This window comes from Tenebrio molitor, chromosome 3, assembly GCF_963966145.1.
Source record: "Tenebrio molitor chromosome 3, icTenMoli1.1, whole genome shotgun sequence".
NCBI classification, from domain to species: domain Eukaryota; kingdom Metazoa; phylum Arthropoda; class Insecta; order Coleoptera; family Tenebrionidae; genus Tenebrio; species Tenebrio molitor.
The window spans coordinates 21,332,271-21,351,731 of NC_091048.1; the positions used below are offsets into that span (position 1 = coordinate 21,332,271).

Genomic DNA, 19,461 nt, shown 5'->3' on the forward strand with positions numbered 1-19,461 from the left:
TTACATTGTATTACCGTTAATAATAATAATAAAAAATTTTTTTTTGTCGGAAACATTTTTTCCATATTTTTTTCATGTACATTTAAGCATCCTCGATAAGGTAGTAAGTAGTTTGTACGCCAATTTTGGGACACCCTGTATATTGATATTTTAACCCATACTTAAGATTAAGATACTAGACTAATGGAATCATTTTTCTAGTTTTTGCATTTTTGGAACGAAAGGATAAAATAAATATAAAGTCCATTCAAAAATCAAAAAACCACCAACGTCGCATTTTCCTCGATAATTACTATCGGCAACGTTGTTTAGTGTAAAATTTAGTGAGAATTGTAATTTTGAGGTTAAGTGTTTATTAAATGTCTTGTTTTTCTGGGCATGTTTAAGTAAAAATAAAAAGAACCAATAAATAAATGAAACGTGCTGCTAATAAAACAATATGAATTGAATTCAAAGCAATTGAATTTTATCTTGAATCAAATAAATGTCATAATTTTTTATAGTTACCAACATAGTATGAAAAAATATCTACCTAGGGTTTTTTAAATTTTACCAACCTAAAGCAACAGGTGGTGGTTTTTTGATTTTTGAATGGACTTTACATACGGCAATGACAGATCCAGTTTTTAATAAGGCGGATATAAAAAACTTTCTTCTTAGTATCATTTCCATTTTAACCCTCAAGGATATTTATTTTTTAGTTTAAATAATGGGTTTATAAAGTGTTTTGGTCTCAGTATGATATACAGTTAATTTCAAAATTATCGAGTACACCTCAAAAATCAAGAAGTCGATTTATTACAGTTTTTTCCACATGTAAGATGCCTTTTTGAAATTTGAGTGTCATATTTTTTATATAGGTTAGGTAAGTTTGACAACACAAAATGTCGCTGATATTTTAGAACACCATAATAGTGTCTGTTTTATCCTCTGCGCGGTGCTCTCCGGATCGACCACCCTTCTTCTAATTTGGAAAGAATGAGCACTTTCGCGTTTTCGGTTAGATCAGGCATTTTGTTTGTCACAATTGACATTGATCGTTGACAAAAAATGTAAGTGCATTTCACACTGTACAAAATTAGGTGTACTCTATAATTTTGAAATTAACTGTACATATACTCATGAAAATTTGAGTGACTTATTTGCAGACAAAAATTCTTTGAGGTTCCTAATCGACTATTTTTGGAAAATGGTTATGTACATAGTTTTATTTTTTCTGCGTTGAATAAGAAAATGTATTTAAATAAAAGATTTTTCTGTGTTAAGAGTTCTTATTTATCTCTTACGACTTACGCAATTCTAAAAATTTACAATCTCAAAAAACTATAGATCATATCAAGTGACAAATACATAGCAATAACACAAAAAATTACCGACGAGTGGGTAAAATAAAAATTAAATTTTTTACAAGATTGTACTTGAGTCAAAAATCAGTATCACTCGTAACTATGATAAAAAATATAATCTTTTCGCAATCGTATCCACGTCGTCCTCGCTATCTAAGGGGGTCATTCACGAAACTCGGTAAGGCTCGATAAGGCGTTGCAAATTCAAAACCATGACAACTGACATTGTTGAAGCATTGTATTTGCCGTTTCGTTAACGATTTGCAAATTTGCAAAGTTTCGTGAATCTCCCCCTTAAGTCTACAAAAATTACCGGAAAATGCAATTTGATAAAATTGAACTTAAAGCAAGCAGTTCCATTTTTAATGGATTTTTTGGATGTCTTGTTTGGAAGAGTTGATCTGAAACAACTAATTCGACAATTTCTTTGAAATTTCAGGCTTAGCTTAAAATCTCTTGCAAATCATCCATAGTTGGCTTTTCCAGATTAACAAATACATTGTCACAAACTGTAAAAGACTATTTTCTGAGGGAAAATACAATGTAACGACAAAACTAAATTTTCCATAGTGCCAAGAAATGTTTTAAAATTAAAAATAACATTGTATTTTCACCCGATCCAGGAAAAATATTCTTCCTAAAAATAGAAATTGTATTAATAGTCTCACACTCGAACTTTTTTAGACAAATATTTACCTAATCCATACCTTTTGAACAAGATAACAAAGTAAAGAAATGGAAAGTAAGTACAGTCTGTTTAGTTTGAAAATAATGGTGTTATTGAACTTATCCAAGTGTTATCAATGTTGCTGAAATCATAGATTTTGAGGTATTCAATTAACATGATAAAAACAATATTCACAAATTCAAAAATATTTTAACAACAATAACTTCATGGCAATTTAAAAAGTTATTTAAGATATTGCACTTATGTGTAAAAAAATATCCTTTATTGTACGAACGGGTTTTAAATACGAGCGAGGTACGAAAGAGTGTTTTAAAGGATGTGAGCGCAATAAAGGAACTTTTTACACGTATGTCTTACAACATTTTATCTACGATCATAACGTTTTACTTTTAGTAATTATGCAACAATTATTGCACAATTCAGTCAGTTTACGAAACGGCAACTTTGACAACGATTTTCAATGCAAAAAGTGCCTACTTTTTACACGATCGCAGATAAAATTGATTCGTGAACGATGACAACCCAGGAAAAGTTCTGCTACAAAGCGTTACATTTATTATTTCATACGTCTTCTATTTACAATCATAGTCATAATTTCAACAAGTTTATTACCCTCCTCCAATCAAATTTATTTTTAAGATTAAAATCTGTCTGGAAATAATTTAATTTATACAGAATAAATTTAGTATAAAAAACAAAATACGTCGTGACATTTGGAATCCAACCTAAAACTCTTGGTTTGCAGAACCTATATGTTGGTCTTTTAAAAATCCATTTAATATGAACAATTGTGCGTTTCGACACAACCACCAAAAACAACACAATATTTTCCGGATGTTACTGGTCTGGAACATGAAAGTAAAACCAGTCTTTTACAGGCTTGCCTTGCGTTTGCTCTTGGCTTTGTAGCAAATTGCTCAAAAATTGAACAAACCAGAAAAAAATCATTTTTGCATCACTCCATTTTTTACTTTTAGCGAACGTTAAATACTTACTCTCGCTCCCCGCCAAAACATACAAAAATTTTCCCATTCAGAATTCACGGAATGGACTATTTCGCGATAGCCATTATCGGCGGCCGCTTTTCAGGTTGGCGTTCATCAAGCTGAATAAACTTTTGGACAAAAAACCGTGTCAACGCCAGTTCGACATTTTTAACAAAGCCGGAGGCATTCCCGTCGTCGATCTTTCGGGATATACGCCGTTGCTGATGGTGCGCTTTGTACGTAACTGGTTGCAGTTCGATAAGCATCGATCTCGGATCATTCTTCTCGGTCTCGGAGGACTCGAGAAGTTTGATGGAGAAATCAAGATGTAAATGGAATCATATGTGCGTAACTAATCTATAAATTGAAACGCGTTCGTGCGTTTGGCTATCGATGGCTTCCTATTCCAGAACGCTATCGGCCGTCACGCGACGTTTTAGTCGTCCATCAAAGTCACACGCCGCCCACAGGACAACGTCACACCTCATCACCCCGGACCTGCCCCTCGCCAGACGCAATTACAGAAATCAAAACGGCGAGTCTTCCCCCCGGAAGGCAATCATTTCTCCTGGCCCGTGTGCTCCGTTAATTATTCTATACCGAAAAAAAAATTGATTTATCCGCGAGGAATACGTCACACGACGGTATGATGGATTGGGTTTCATTAAAACGCAGGCATTACCGCTGTTATTGTTTTTTCGGGCTCGGAATCACGATGGAAATCGGTAAACTTGACCTCCCTCATGTGAAATTGAATGAATGCATGTCGCCTATCAACATGAACGCAAAATTGTTAGATTTTTTTTTTTTAAATCGTTAAACTCCTTTTTTGTCCAGGTTAGATCGATAGCGCGAGCCTTGTTTGTAGAAAATACAATATCATGTCGGGTATTACCGCTGATGTGATACAAGTCTTGAACTCTAATAGCCTGTTTATTGAATATTTCATAACGGCAATTTACATGGGTCCTTATAAATATTTTATTAGAGCTGTATCGACTTTGTGCGTGCTTTTCATCCCGTTTAAGTTGGGAATTCAAATTTTCACCACGCAATCTCCACGCGCAATGAGATCTTCCTTGAGCACCCCCCCAATCGTCACAATTTAGAACGAAATTCCACGGCATTATTCAAGGTTATTTTTATTTCCAACGGGGAATTCCAACTAAACATGCCAAAATTATAGTTCTCCTAGTCGAGCACAAACCACCTGACATTTAGAGACCCGCCATTTGCAATACAATTCGGCTACAAGTTCTAACTTGATGTCGTAAAGCGGCGTACAAAAATACCTCTTCTGCTATCCCCGAGCAGGAAAAAAACAGACTTTTTTTCGGTGAAACCAAAAGCACGATTTCGATTTCAACGCAACGTGTAATTTTCTTGTCAGAACGGGCATAATTAGACACAGTTGTACAAGCAATTCAATCACTGAAGTTACTTGAATCAAACTAGTTTGTTAAAACTGAGAACTTTTTAATTGCTACGATCACAACCTATCACCTCATCTTCTCGGATCTCTGATATACGTACTTTTCAATTATACTAATGATGTATCCAGCTGTTTGCAACGTTCCAAATTAATTTTTGTGAAAAATACAGGAATTAAAGACGGCACTTAACTAATAGATATTTTTGTATTAAGGGCGTGAAGGAGGCGATTTTGGCCCGCGGCGGAATTATAAGCACGAGGCCCGAAGGGCCGAGGGATTATAAGACGCTAAAGGGCCAAAATCGCCGTTCACGCCCGAAATGAGAACATTATTTTTTGTAAATTCATTTAAATCCACCTTAAAGCTTTGAAAAAATAAATGACATGATTCGTTCTCAAAAATCAAGAGTTATGTTGTTGGTTGCCAATGTGATGCAACAAATAAAATACCTATTAAAATTAATTGTTGTTCTTTTACGCCTTAGGGCGCAAAAGGCATTATTTACGCCCGCAAATTACTGTATAAGTGACTTCATTTTGATACGATTTTACAAAAACAATATTTTTGTAGAAAATACGTCTAGCAGAACGTAGCAGAACGACTTCTACTGAGCAATTTTAAAATAGTTTAGGTATATCTGATTGTGATTATTCATTCCAAGCATACTTAACGGTTGCTCTAGATTGAGTGAGAATTGTAAAAAAAAATGTATGACCTAGGGCGGCTGTAAAAAAAAAAGATTTGAAAACCTTTGTCTTAACTTGAATAATCCAGTCGTAAATGTCATTGCTACAAAGAAAGATCAAAAATGGTTTTGGTTTGAAAACGGTTCCTAAATGAATGATGAGGTATCGTTACCAACACTTGGTCAAACTGCGCTTTTGAAAACATTAAATATATATAATAAAGCTAACTTCATTGACATTACAAGCTATTTCGTATGCGCTATATACACTGACCGGCACAAAAAACGACTCACTTTGAATTTTATTAATATAATTAAGTAATTCATTGTCTAAGAAAAATTTTTTAATATCATGTTGTATTGATAAGTGTTATTTAAGTTATTCTTTGCCAAAGAATATCCGACAAACAAAACATTAAACACAGCAAATAAAATATTAATGAAAAAAAAAATAAAAGTAATTTTTTAGAAAAAATTTTGTTATGCCAAAATTTTAACAGCATTTTGAATTAGTATCTCGTATTGTCAAATTAAATCTTTTAACACGTAAATCAACCGACAAAAACACAACTTGGAAGTAGCGCAAATTTTCTAATAATTTATTTAAACAAAACAATTCGGTTGCCATGGTGACCATAGCAGTCGCGATCATTGAAAATGTCCCAATTTAACTATAATAAAGAAAAATAAGCACAAATATAATTTCAAGATCATTTATTAAAGAAATCATAATGAGCCGTTTTTTGTGCCGGTCAGTGTATATTGAAGTGTAATTTGAATTCAGTAAACAAAAAATCTTGACTACTTCAAAAATAAAAAGAGGATAAAAATATAGAAACAACTTACACATGTAATGAGAAATTCAATATTTAACATAACAACCTTTAGCCTTAGCAACAGAAACAAAAAGTTTCTACTTAAACCTAACCAAGTTCTCAACGTAAACAATTCGCAAGCATTCTTCATTTCATAGAGGAATTTATATAAATTGTTCTTGTTCTTATATTTGAATCATCCGAGCTCTTAAATAAGGAGATTGTGAAGGGAAGGAAATGCGTAATATTTATTCCCCCTTTTTACAATCAATTTTTAATAAATTGAGATAAATGCCTCTCATAATCGTTATTTTGACTTAATAGTGGCATTACTTCGTCGACATATAACGCTAAATAATTCTGCTGTTCGTCATAAACGGATTTCCTAAATTATGAAAAATGTTTCAATTCTTCCCCAAGCTATGATGGATTAAGTCCGAAAGTCGTGGTACAAATTGTGCCATCACTTCTAGTTCTAAGCAAATTAAACATTGATTCACCAAACTATTTTTTCAATGAAAGAGTAATTTTCTACTCAATAAATAGTGGAGAAATAACCAATCCTTTATACTGGTCTTCTTTTTATTGTTTTTAATCTTACAACAAGACAAAAGCTCTTTATAATTCAAGAATGAGCAAATTTGGTATTGCACAACTTCTCTCCGTGGCCTTACAAGAGCAAATTTCTGACTTTGTTCAATAATAATATAATCAATTTCGTATTACATACATATAATTTAAATTTCAAAGAATCAGAATGCCGCTGTTTTCTCTCTTTTACATTCAGATACATAATCTCACAATGGTTATCATTTTATTGTAAATTAAATTAATTTAATAAATCTTTTTCCACTGTCCACTGAATAAATGACAGTTGACATCTATGGTTTGACAGCTGATGAGCTATGTCATACGTTAACGGAAACAAAAGCAAGTACCAGGCCACTTGACCATACATTATATCATTCAAGCTTTACAACCATCACTTCATCCATTGATAATGATTCTTAACATACTTGGAACAACATACTACAAAACATAAGACTATCTCATTCAAAACGGGTCCGTCCGATTTAGAACTCATGTTGGTCTTTTCGTCGTTATTGTAAAAACCAATTTTTCGAATTCACAAAGATTTTTTGCTTTAACGTCAAAGAGACAGGACTAAGAGCCATCGCGGATTCAGTTATAATTATTTTCAAAATTTGAAATCAAGATGTTGTTGGAATGTGTATAATGGGTTGCGGCAAAAAGAAGTTCAGAAATACCCTTCTCGTGAATAACCCTGTATGTATGTATGTATTTACTTTACGAAACTTGATCTTTTATTATAAGCAAATTTTAAAAGATTACTCAAGGTTAATTGGATGACACTGCTCAAAGATAAAAATGTTGAAATTAGTCAAGTTTTGACTTTTCTGAGGGATGTTCTCTATATAACGTCGTAATCTCTTCAGCGTCTCGACGTTTGGTAACCATAAATCCGCTTGCATTTTCGTCGAATCGTCACGGGTCCAGGAAAATTTTAATTAAATTAGCGAGGACAATAAAACCAACGCACCTGAATCATTTACCCGTTGTCTGTGACGTGACTCGTGATTAATACCGCTCTTCCTATTTTCGGTGATCTTAAATTAGACGCGATTTGAATTCGTCCATAAGGACCTATGCCAGCACGTTATCACAGATCGTCCACTTGTTATAGAAACGGCCGCAAAAATAAAGCAATAAAATTCAACTTTGTCCTCATTCGCGCTAATCAAATTCTCGTCCATTAGAGAATTTTATGGTTATAATTAAAAATCGTCAAGCCCCGACGATTAATCTTCACAATAAAACAACGAACAAAAATCTGGTACAGTAATTTATCATAAATTTGGGCGTTTTGCATTAATTAACTTTGAAGATCACGAAAAAATCGCATATTAGAAGGTTTTAATTAATAAAAACGTCCGTCGCCTCGGTATTAATTAACTCTAGGGACTTTCCAGTTCCACTTTAATTACACCAGGTGGATAAATCAATACTTGACATTAACAGTATTCGAACAAATATTTGCTAATAAGAGAGGACGACTACAAAAGGCTAAATAAATATGGTTACGTTCGAAATTAAGGGAACGTGACAAACGGCCACAAAGCGACACAAATTTTTTTCCAATGGTATTGTATTACAAAAACCCCAGTTACTGTGGATTTAATCGAAGCGAAATAAAAGAAACACGCGACGTTTGTTGACACACTATTCTTTACGGAAGAAATAATATTTATTGTATATTTTCTCTTTTAAACAATACAAAGCCGAATGGTCAACAAACCCCGAACAAAAAAAAAAGAAAACGATAAAGCCAAGCATTCCATTAATAAAATTACAGTTTGAAAATCCCAAAGAAAGTTATTATGGGTCGGTAGAAGAAACAAAAATAAGACCTACCCAATGAAAAATATGGTCAGAATAAGGAAAGAGAAACTAGGATAGGATGAGGTCGGGGCAATTTGTTGTTTTTATACGCGAATTTACTTGCGGGTTATTTTAGGACGGCAGGAGCTAAATAAGAATGCCGAGACGAAGAGGAAGAGAAACTAACTCCTGAAAATTGTTCCGGTCCTCCGGTTGGTACGAAATAAATATTGATTAATGATTAACAGCGTTAAGTCGCTTAAATTTAGAGGGTTAAACGAAACACGGTCTGAAACAGTTGAGAAAATCTGATAAGTTTGCAATTTACAAGAGCCGGAAAACGGGAGACCGTCGAAAGGGATGATGGCCTGGATTCTTTGCCCAGCCTTCGAACAATAATTGGAAAACAAAAATAGCTTCTCGTTTTCCTTTTGGGGTTAATTGATGAAAGACTCGCACACCCCTCGGGCGGCGGTTTGCCAATAACGAATCTTTTACATTTTGTATCGGCGGATAATTTATTTAATGTGCTCGGGCACACCGGGGCGAAGGCTAATTGCATGACTTTCGACTTGTCGGCGTCTGTTTGTGAATTAATAATTAATTTTGTACCTTTCAACAAATCCCCAGAGTGTACGATCCCGGTCCCCGATCAAAAACCCCCCGTTTATGCCGAAACACAAGCGAGAACCCGCCATGAAGTTTTACATTTTAATCGATCCCCACGTTACCGACGGAACTTACGCCAGTATTTACCTCTACACCCTTATTTGCCCTCACGAAAACAGAAACCAAATCCCTGCAAATCCCCGAAAAAACATCAATTACAAAGTTCTTTTATTAATTTGAAAAATGCTTATTCAAACAAAGTTACCGACGAAATGGCCAATAAAAAGAAAATAATAAAAACCACCTTTAAATTCGAAAATGAGAATAAATCATTGTTATTATATTACGTATTTAAGGCTGCACTGGGTAGGTATCTATTTATCAACTCTGATTACTCGGTACGATTATCTAACAGCATTTAATAAAAATCATTTAGATTGTTTCATTTGATGAATTGGTTGGTTCAGCTAGATATGAACAATGTTGTGAATTAGAACAAAATGATTGATTTGGGGGATTAACACCGGAATTTGAAGATTAATAAAATGATGTAACGATCGTTGTGAAAATTCATGTTTCATGCCGTGGCAGTGTGGAGGGTAGGCATGAAAGTGAAATTATGTTTCAGCATCTCCCACATCTCGACAAAATGGCGGGAACAATAACTGTTAACAAAAAACTGATCCTGTAAGCGAAGCCAATTCCAACGTAGTAATATGAAGGCTCAAGTTTACGAAAAATATTGTTACCGCCTTTGTCGCTTCTGAAGATTTTATATCTGCCCTTTTATCTCCATTTCACGTGTTAGTAACCAAACTCTGATCTCTGTATGCTGAAATATTAAACGTTTTCAGGAGTTGGTGCAATAAAGTCTCGATTCTACGGCACAAGAGCGCTTTCTCATTAAAAAGAAATTCGTAGGAAAAACTCAGAGCAAAGAAGTTACAAAGACAAATCAAACATTGACAGAACAATTCTCGACCGATCAATTAAAAATTCTTTTGGTGTCGTTAGTGAGATGCCCCTTGCGGTGTCATCGGGGAAAACGCGCAGAAACCGACAACACGATGAATGAACAAATTACGAATTCCATTGAGATAAATTTCCCACAATCAGTAATGAATTTGTGGCGAGTGCTGATAAGGCTTAACATTACCGTAAAACCTCTTGATGGTGGAAAACATAAAAGTGGGAGTGGTTTTTTAACTCCACATCTTCAACCCGAAGACGCTTGAGTTTGGTATTCGGCCCTGCCACTTCCGGAATTCTGTTGCAATCCTTCCGGGATCGATGTCAATTTGAAAAATCGTTAGAACCCGGTGGAAAAAATCGCCCCCGATTCAGGGACAATTAAGGTTATCGCACGAACTTGCCGACACTTCCGCCGGAAGCGATATTTTAAGTCGGCCGGGCCGAGAGGGCGTCCCACTATTGACAAAAAGTCTGGCAAAAAAAATCTCCAAAAAATACTCACTTATCAGGCACAGGTGTAAATCTATTTCAGGGGGTCAGTTGATTGTTTTCGATTTGCTGAGTGAAGTGGGCGATGTTTTGACAGAAATCTTTTCTAGAACGACGTACACAACACTTACACACCTGTTTTTGACGATTCGATGTGCATGTTATCATTAAATCTCGGAATTTCGCGATATTTTTAAACACAAACACTGTGTGCTGTCAAACGAGCTCCATGACAGTTCGGACTGAGCACGTGCGCGCGCACCGTTGACAGGCGCGTTCACGAGCTGATTTTTAATTTTGAAAAGACCGAATTATCAGGATTCAGAATCGTTACAGGTGCAATTAGCGATATTAATTCGATAAACCGGTGCCAGTTTTATTACGATTGCACCGGGTTTATTTCGTGCGACTACGTTGGCTGCGCTGCTTAATCTGCACGTTTTTATTGGCCGCTTCGATCGTTTCTTTATTTCCTCCCGAATTTGACGTTGACAGATGACGGTTTTATTAACGTTAAAGAGACACCATTTATTTTTATCTTTATTGACATCACGAGTTTGTTTCAATAATCTATTAAGCTTACAGTCTTGAGTAAACCCGGAACCCTTTGACTTTGGGCAGCATTGATCCGGTTGTAGCCCCTAGTACACTATTTTTAAACAGAGGTCAGCTCGAGCTTTTGAGCTTTTTAACCCGATTAACACAACGCTATTTTTAACACTTTTTATTCTTCATATTCGATACAAATTTGTTGTTATGTAACACATAAACAATCCGACACAACACCCTTTTATAATTTAAGCGAATGATGATAACGCAACTCCAAACCAAAAAATTATTTTTTTCTCGTTTTCAGCCACAAGCACATAAAACCCAGGGAGTGAAAGACGATACACAAAAACACCATGCTCCATAAATCACGTAACAAGTTGGCCGCTGAAAAACTGTATTTTTCTAAAACTTGAGAGCCTGCAGTTAAGCAAGGGATATCCTGATCGGAAACATCGCACGCTGAAAAAAATATAAATAATTTTCTCGAGTCTGCAGAAAGAAACAGCTCACTGATATTTTTTATTCCGTCCCATTGAACTATAGAAATCAACTCCGTTGAATACATCAACCAAGAGAGATACTTTGTCCAAGAGATGACTTGAGGAAGAGTACTGAAAATATTTGTACACCAAATATGTACTTGACTGTTTTTTTTACATATACATATTTGACAAAGTTCTCACCTTAGCTTAATGAACATTCCTGAAGTCACCATGAGCAAGTAATCGAAAGGAACCAAATATGCGATTGCTGAGGGCACCGAGTCGAAAGCGTTGGAGAAAAATACTCCTGGAACAAGAAATTTGTACATACAGAGAATTTTGATAGCGATCATGGTAAGCGTTATGATGAAATATTCAGCTAAAATGTGACGCATTTAGAATAAATCCATAATTTAAGTTTGGGATTAATAATAGAGCTTGTCTGAAAAAAACTGGGGCAAGTGAAGTAAGTGCAAATAATAATCTAGGCGGGTAAAGCAGGTGGCTGTAGGATTAATGCCAATATTTAAGGTGTTTTATTAATTTTAACGTCCAATAAAGGGGGATTTATGGACACTTTTGGGACAAATTTGGACAAGCTGTGGTGTAACGTGTAATTTAAAAACGTGATAAGTCGAGTGAAATTATTATGTAGCAAATGGTTTAGTGGTTGTTATTAAAATTACTTACCGCACGCAGCAGCGGCATTCAAGGTAAGAATACCTGCCAAACTTGTCATTAAGAAGGCATAAGTAGTCGCACGGAGTCCCGAGAGCCAATATACTGTTATCACGAACAAAACTGGCTCTATTATTAAACCAGGCAGCTGGAACCAAATTATTTGTGATGACATACAAGTGCTGCTAAAATCGAATTATAATTTGTAGTCACAATGAAACATTTTAATGGATCTAATCCGAACACAATTGAATATAATTCACATTTGTGTTTTTAAATAATTAGATGATGGCCATTGAATGTTTGTCGTTTGATGAATTTAAATTATACAGTCGGCACAGACAAGTTCCGAAGAGTCACATGGTCGGCAGTCGATCGAAACAGTTTATTGAAATTGTGGAATTGGGAGTTTTTGGGGTAATTCACGCTCTGTTCCCATTCACGACATCGAATTACGATTGTTATAAAGATAGAGGCCGTAAAGATAAGTCGATCAATCCACTAAAGTAATTTTTGGTATTCCACCCACTCATTTGCCTTTAGCAAGCGTGAACATGTTTTATTACCGCTTTTATTGTTGGGCGAAAGATGTTTTTAGGCATGAAACGAAAAATATCTTCATTGTTTTCGGTGAAATCTGAACAGAGCTGTGGGTATACGTTATTCATAAATCCTACAAAAATTACGTATTACACGTAAGTAAAAGCCTATCATAAAATGTTAACGTGCACAGATAAATCATTGCCAATTTATTGCTATAAATAATTATACCGTGCGATCAACAATTATTTAGATCAAAGAAGCCTTTGAGATTTTGGACATATTTCCAAATCTAGACCAGATGCTCTAGATGCACGGAAGTATTTTTGGTTGCATATACCTAAATTTAAATTTTAACATTTTTGCCGAAACCCGTTCAAATAGGCAACAGCGCTGCATGTCCATTCTCCGTTATTGAAAACACAATTACGAAAATAAGATTCAATGATGAATCTTTTATATTCTGAAGTAAAAACCATTTTTGCGTTAACATTTGATTCACAATGACAGTTGTTTGACATTTATCAACTGAGTTAGCAAAGATACGAAAAATCTAACACTGTCAAAGTCATAGCCTCCCCTATCTAAGTAATTGTTGATCGCACGATACCGTTTATGTTATTTGTTACATTTTCTAATGTTGTTGATAACATTTTTGTTTATGAAATTATATATCTGTGGCGACGTGATTACGAAGATGAAATATTTTAGTTATCTTACCACAAATGATAAGCGCTCCAGGAAAACTTCATGGAGAAAAACTGGCATGCAGCCTCCGTGGCGCAATCGGCTAGCGCGTTCGGCTGTTAACCGAAAGGTTGGTGGTTCGAGCCCACCCGGGGGCGGCACCACTTTTTTTTAAATTCATTTAATATATTTTTGCAAAAAACGAAAAATGATAAACTTGTCGACCGTGGCCAATAAAAACGTTAGTAAGCGAAGGATTATTGTAGCCTCCGTGGCGCAATTGGCTAGCGCGTTCGGCTGTTAACCGAAAGGTTGGTGGTTCGAGCCCACCCGGGGGCGCTTTTTTTTTTCTCAACATTGAAAAGAAATCAATACTATTATTAATTTAGCTTCTCGAATATGACAGTCTACGATATCCAAATTTAACGGTGCCATTATTCACCTAAAAAATCGAAATTTTCTTCTACCTCATTTTATATGTAGGATGAGATTTGAATAATAAATTGTAACATTCTAATAAAGGAACTCGTTCTGATTTTTCGATCGAGCGCACGATTCGTGATATCGCTAAGCAAAATCTTCGATCTCACACCATTATTTAGTGTATACGAAAACACGAACTGAATTGCTGCTTTTATTCACCCCTATTAAAAACATAGATTGAAGGAGTTTTTCTGAACTCATCGTTTCTTCGAATCAGAGAAAGTAAATAATAAATTCCGTTACCATTGCTAAAATTCGTGATAAAAAATATATAGCCGAGGAGTACAGTCCCGCTTTATATTCCCTCAAAAATAAGGGATACTTCTGAGGAAATTCGTTGACAATGGCATACATGGGTGTGAATGTATTTTCTGTAACTATCAGGAAAATGGCTCCTTCAACATTCTGTATACCAACTTGTGTTGTCAGTTTTGTACCGAAATAGCACAGACCCACCATGACAGCAATGGCCTGGAAAAAATAATGAGGATTATTTTTCATTGGAAACAGATTCGTACAATTCTCTGCGTAATTCTGGCGATTTGAATGTTGGGATTCCTCCAAAGATCAAGAAACCATCTGTAAGTCAACCAGAAGAGTTTTTGCCAGAAGAATAATTCATTGCTGAAAGTGTAGACAAATTAGTTCGTATACGTTCAGATGAATCACCTCTCAACTCACAAGTTAGTCCTCACTTTATAAATGTTGCTCTAGACAAACACAAAACAACTTTAGCCTGTTTACAAAATAGCATTTCAAAGCTGTTACCTCCGCAGCCCTTCCCATGTGAAATTCATACTGAACTACAACATCAACTTCTTTGTTGTAATCACTCACGGCGAAATGATCGCATATTCTCTTTATAGATTGTTTACAATTTTCCTCGAAGCCGGGAGTAGTTGCCAAAGTTTTAATGAAAAAATCCGCCGGATTATACGACGAGGGGCACTTATAACCTACTCTGAAAAATATCTTGTGTCAAATCAAATATTTACAAAATCAATGGAATTTATACTTTTCGAAAAACTCCAGTGCGGAGGCTGCGCTTCCCGTGAAGGCGATTCTACCCTCTGCCACCAGAATCAATTGACTGAACGTGGAGAAGATGTCCGATGATGGCTGATGGATTGTACACAAAATCGTTTTACCAGACGAGGCCATCATGTTCATCATCGCGACAATCTTCTGCGCCGAGTACGAATCTAATCCGGTAGTGGGTTCGTCACAGAATAATATCGAAGGGTCGGTCAATAACTGAAAATCTAGGTGCAAAACAACAGGAGATAATTATTTCTGTGCTTACTTCTGTGGCAAAAGCTAGACGTCTTTTTTCTCCGCCTGAGAGTACTTTGTTGTCGCCATTTCTTCCAATTTTAGTATGAAGACACTTCGTGAGTCCGAGACTTTTAAGCAGTTGATAAATTTTAGCGTCGCGCTCTTGTTTCGTCGTCTTTCTGTCGAGTTTTAAGCGCGCCATTATGTTCATGTGTTCCAGGACAGTCAGCGATCCGATGAAAATGTCTTCTTGATGCATGAAGCCGCTTAAATATTTCATGTAGCTTCCGATGGGGCGGCCGTTTACCAGAATGTCTCCTTCGACAGATGCGTCACCTTTCAAATAAAATATTCAAACGAATTTTTAACAGAGAGAAAATTAATTACCTGTGTTTCTGTAGGCCAAAGTTGACATTAAGGTGCTTTTGCCAGCGCCACTAAAAAAGTTAATTTTTAACTGTCGCACGAAGAAAATGAAAAGATTAAAATTTTACCTGGCCCCCATCAGAGCCACTAAACTTCCAGCTTTCACGGCACCGGTTACTGGAACGTGAAGGGTTCAAATAACTCAAGAATTTGTTAAATTTTGAACATTTCGACGATGAAGGGCCGCACCCAGAAGAAAAATTGTCGTAAAACTTTTAAAAGAAAGGGTGTAAAAGTGAGTAAGGCACCAAAGGACAAAATTAACAGCGAACAGAAGATTAAATCCAGTCTTGATTATGAGAAAACAGCATTCTTGTAAGAAAAATAATTAAATTTATTGGATACATCGGTTTTCATTTAAGTTTATCCTCAAAGTTGGCGTTGAAGAGTCGATTGTGAACTCATCACCGATTACTAACCTCACTTTTTGCGTTGTTTGTGTTTTTACTCTGCAGTCAACTTTGAGGGGAAATTTAAAATAATGGACACCCTATAGTTCTACCTAGGCGATTTAAAAATTTTCCATCAAAAATTTAATTTTATTATATTTCGTGTACCTAAGAAATTCTAGAATACAAAAATTAATTCAAAATAATTTCTCACTTCTATTATTTAATTAAAGATGTGTTACTGTTAAGTTAAATCAGGAAGTAAAAAGGAAAAACAATAAGGAGTAATTCTTTTCTGTTGTTTTTATTTGCTGTGTGACGTACTGTATAGTCAAAGAATTCGAATATGTGACCCAAAGAAATTATTCATCGTCTCGTAACGAACACAGCATCAGGATATTTTCTCAATGTAGAGGAATTTGTAAAGACATAAGTAACAACATTATGGTAATATGTGTCAAAAAATTTCTGGTCAAAACTGAAAAAACAGAAGATTTGTAAACTTATGGCTTAACGTGAATCATCGTAAATGTCATAATTACAACTGTCATGAACGAACTGTCATAAAATAACATATAATCTGTTTAAAAATCAAAAATCCACCAACAGTGCATTCTACCTCGAAAATACAACCGACAACGTCGCCAACTTTTGTTTTTAGTGTGTTTGCAAGTGTCAGAAAAAAGTGGGGTTATGAATGAAAACTGTTGGACAGTCGTTTTGGTCGTAGTTCATCGTGTTTTTTATTTTCATTTTATTATTTCACTCAAAAAGTATGATATGGTAGCTAAAACCTCTGTACATAATAATTATTTTGTGTTTCGTAAATAAATTGAACAGTTCAGTGTCAAATTTTGGCGGGAGGTTGAGCCAACCCAAAAAAAAAAAACTTTTTCTAGGGATTTCTTTTTTTCTGCCAACATAATTCAACAGGTGGTGGATTTTTGATTTTGAAACAGATTATATACCGAGTGACTATAAATGATTGAAGGAAAATAGTGGATTGGCAACACTGATGCAGTTGGTAGTGCAAGTCTTCTCGTGCATCATCTGTCAATCATTCCTATTTAGGTTAGGTTAAGTCACGAAGTACATTGTCGATTTAGATTTTTTTGACGTTTGTTTCAATTTTAAAAATTGCGTGTGTCATGCCAACGATGTTGCCAACTAAAGATTTCAAATGTGTTACCAACATAACAAAATAATTTTCAATCATTTATAGTCACTCGGTACATCTTTCATAGTAATCAAAGAACCACGACCTGTTGATTTAGGTTTGCAAATATAAAATTTTACTAAATATGGGGAATTTAATGATATCTATTGGCTATACAAGTCAACGCCTGTCATTTTTAATGTCCTTGAAAGTACGCTAACTCGCATTTAAAATTTGAGCGTGTTATTAAAAATAAAAATCCCTCGCAAAGTGAGACATTTATTCAACTCTCAAATTACATAGTTGTTATTAACTTTATTAACATGCTGCGCTACTAATATCTCTAATAACCTCAATTTTTATATGATCAGATTTTTCACCCTCGGTCAGAAGTGTACAATGTTGTCAGCTCTATTTTGGGTGTAAACTGCAGTGTTGTGGTACTTTGATTAAAAAAATAGACTAACTTTTCAACTTCCTTTCTTTGAAAAATATTCTTAGCCGTGCATATTGTGATTTATGTAATTGCACACAATGTGTTCCTTCATTTTGGCATTAAATAATTCATTAACGTTTAGATTAAGAGTATGATTGATTCAAAATCATAAATTGTCACCTGCACTCTTTTGTTTTTAGTTGGTTCGTCAGCGTATTCTGTAACTTTAGAATTTGAGCTTAGTGTACAGTTGCTTACGAGAAAAGAAAATTTTCCTAATGTAAATTTGGTTTTGTCCATTTGTCAACTAATTGTCTATTAACAATACCAATCAAATAATTTTTTTAAATGTCATTGAATTTTGACCGTAATTCTAACCTATCTTTCGTAAGAAGGGTTCCTTCCCACTATGAAAAAATTATAAAAATGTGTCAATTTTATTCTGACAGTTCACGTTTTTTTTTTGCAACCAACTGTACAGAATTCAAAAATACAGCATCATTTCAATTCATTTATTTCACCTTTGGTCCTTTGTCTACACCTACAAAATTTTGAAAAAAATCGACTAGAATTCCTGCAATATTTTTTCCAGATCATTTAATTTTATTAGTCTAGTGTACTAGTTTAGCGCATCCACCAAAATAACACACTTCCTACATTACAGCATCTAAGTTAATTCTTGTCTGAATAAAAACTTGCTGTTAACGCTGCCATCAAAGTCATGTTTCAGCATGAAGATAATTTAGTAGCAGACAACTCACCTTTTTGCATTCTTGTCTAGTTTGCAGAATTTAACGCGCACGGATAACTTACCCCCATTTATAATTCTCTTGCATACAATTCTTCCCTTTTTTCTGGACTGGACAAAAACTGAGACATCACTCCAGGCCAACGTGACCCCCTCTTCCGTGGGTGACCACCGATTGTAACTCCGATTTTTCCGTAGCAGCGAATCGCTCTCGCCAAAAATTCCAGAACTGCCCTGTCGACGAAAGCGAAATAAAATCCCCAGCGTGAGATAAAATTTTCTTTTCTCGTACGAAATTCAATATTAATTTTGATACGTCGATATTAAATGTCGGTGCGGTTGGTACACGCTGATCGAAAGTGCGAAAAGTGCACGGCCTAGATGAACCGTAATAAACGAGGAATTATTTATCAGGGCAAGGACCACCGCCAGGCTTGGGCCAGATCGATAAAATCTTCATTTATTAACGCAAATTTGCTCGCGATGATTACAATAATAATTGTTGCATCCATTATTAAATATTTCACGAGCAATTATCTAACAATAATAATTAATTTCTAGGACGCAACGCGCTAATTCAGTTTAGTGCTCAAATTGCCGCTTCTAATTAAACATCAGCAACAACACAATTAGATAAATGTTTACTTATCTACAGTTCTCAGACGGTAAATAAAATTAATTTCACATGTTTATTATGTGTAATAACGAAAATTTCGTTTCATACTCACATTGGTTCCGAAATTGTTCGTTGAATTTCTCCTACTAGTATTCAGAGGAAATAATTGTGTGCCCTCTTCGTCTGATGCCATTTCAAACCACTAATTACACTGTGCCATGGCGAAATTAACATTTGGAGTACTACACATTACGTCTTTATATTTGATAAAAGTAGAACATATCTAAATATTTACTTGAGACAAATAAACCTGTACACCCTACTACTATTTGTACAACGTAGAGCAGTAATTAAGCCTGCAAGAACCCTCCGTAATATTACACCTGCTTCCCCTACCACCCGGAAATTTTTTCAAGAATCGATCTAGATTTATTAAAGCGTTAATAAATCTCCGCTATTCCATAATATCTCGGAAACTTCACTTCAATAAGCTAATACATAGCATTCCTTTCTATTACGGCGAATTGAATTATTCCATTCGTATTTGCCAGAAGTTTTACTCGGGAAATT

General features: G+C 35.1%; 2 protein-coding genes and 2 non-coding genes across 11 annotated transcripts in view; 2 read left to right on the forward strand and 2 right to left on the reverse strand.

The window, feature by feature from the left end:
* Positions 1 to 10,680, reverse strand: part of Camta (Calmodulin-binding transcription activator) — a 249,043-nt gene extending 238,363 nt beyond the window's left edge. For 6 of the 8 annotated variants that reach the window (XM_069043131.1, XM_069043121.1, XM_069043126.1 and 3 more), the window contains exon 1: positions 10,437 to 10,679. The gene's annotated coding sequence lies outside the window, so the exon portion shown is untranslated. Of the gene's footprint in view, positions 1 to 10,436 lie in introns of all 8 variants that reach the window. The other 2 variants (XM_069043130.1, XM_069043119.1) reach the window with 2 other exon arrangements.
* Positions 10,681 to 11,132: 452 nt separating this feature from the next.
* Positions 11,133 to 19,162, reverse strand: st (scarlet). Its single transcript, XM_069043487.1, has 14 exons — positions 19,004 to 19,162; positions 18,341 to 18,509; positions 15,615 to 15,663; positions 15,508 to 15,557; positions 15,149 to 15,456; positions 14,861 to 15,099; positions 14,614 to 14,806; positions 14,527 to 14,555; positions 14,364 to 14,469; positions 14,089 to 14,316; positions 12,148 to 12,283; positions 11,659 to 11,764; positions 11,486 to 11,586; positions 11,133 to 11,434 (listed from the first exon to the last, which is right to left on the reverse strand). Exons 1-14 carry the CDS (start codon positions 19,082 to 19,084, stop codon positions 11,259 to 11,261), a joined length of 1,971 nt encoding a protein of 656 aa, XP_068899588.1. The 5' UTR covers positions 19,085 to 19,162; the 3' UTR covers positions 11,133 to 11,258.
* On the forward strand, positions 13,447 to 13,520 carry TRNAN-GUU (transfer RNA asparagine (anticodon GUU)). Its single transcript has one exon. It is a non-coding gene; the product is annotated as a tRNA-Asn (tRNA).
* Positions 13,628 to 13,701, forward strand: TRNAN-GUU (transfer RNA asparagine (anticodon GUU)). Its single transcript has one exon. It is a non-coding gene; the product is annotated as a tRNA-Asn (tRNA).
* Positions 19,163 to 19,461: the final 299 nt, after the last annotated feature.

Coding starts and splice junctions, on each gene's coding strand:
- st (XM_069043487.1), bottom strand. CDS start 19,084: ATGGCATCAGACGAAGAGGGCACACAATTATTTCCTCTGAATACTAGT. Junction 15,664..18,340: donor CAAGAGAATTATAAATGGGG/GTAAGTTATCCG, acceptor TTCACGTTCCAG/TAACCGGTGCCGTGAAAGCT. Junction 14,556..14,613: donor ACATGGGAAGGGCTGCGGAG/GTAACAGCTTTG, acceptor GTGTTTGTCTAG/AGCAACATTTATAAAGTGAG.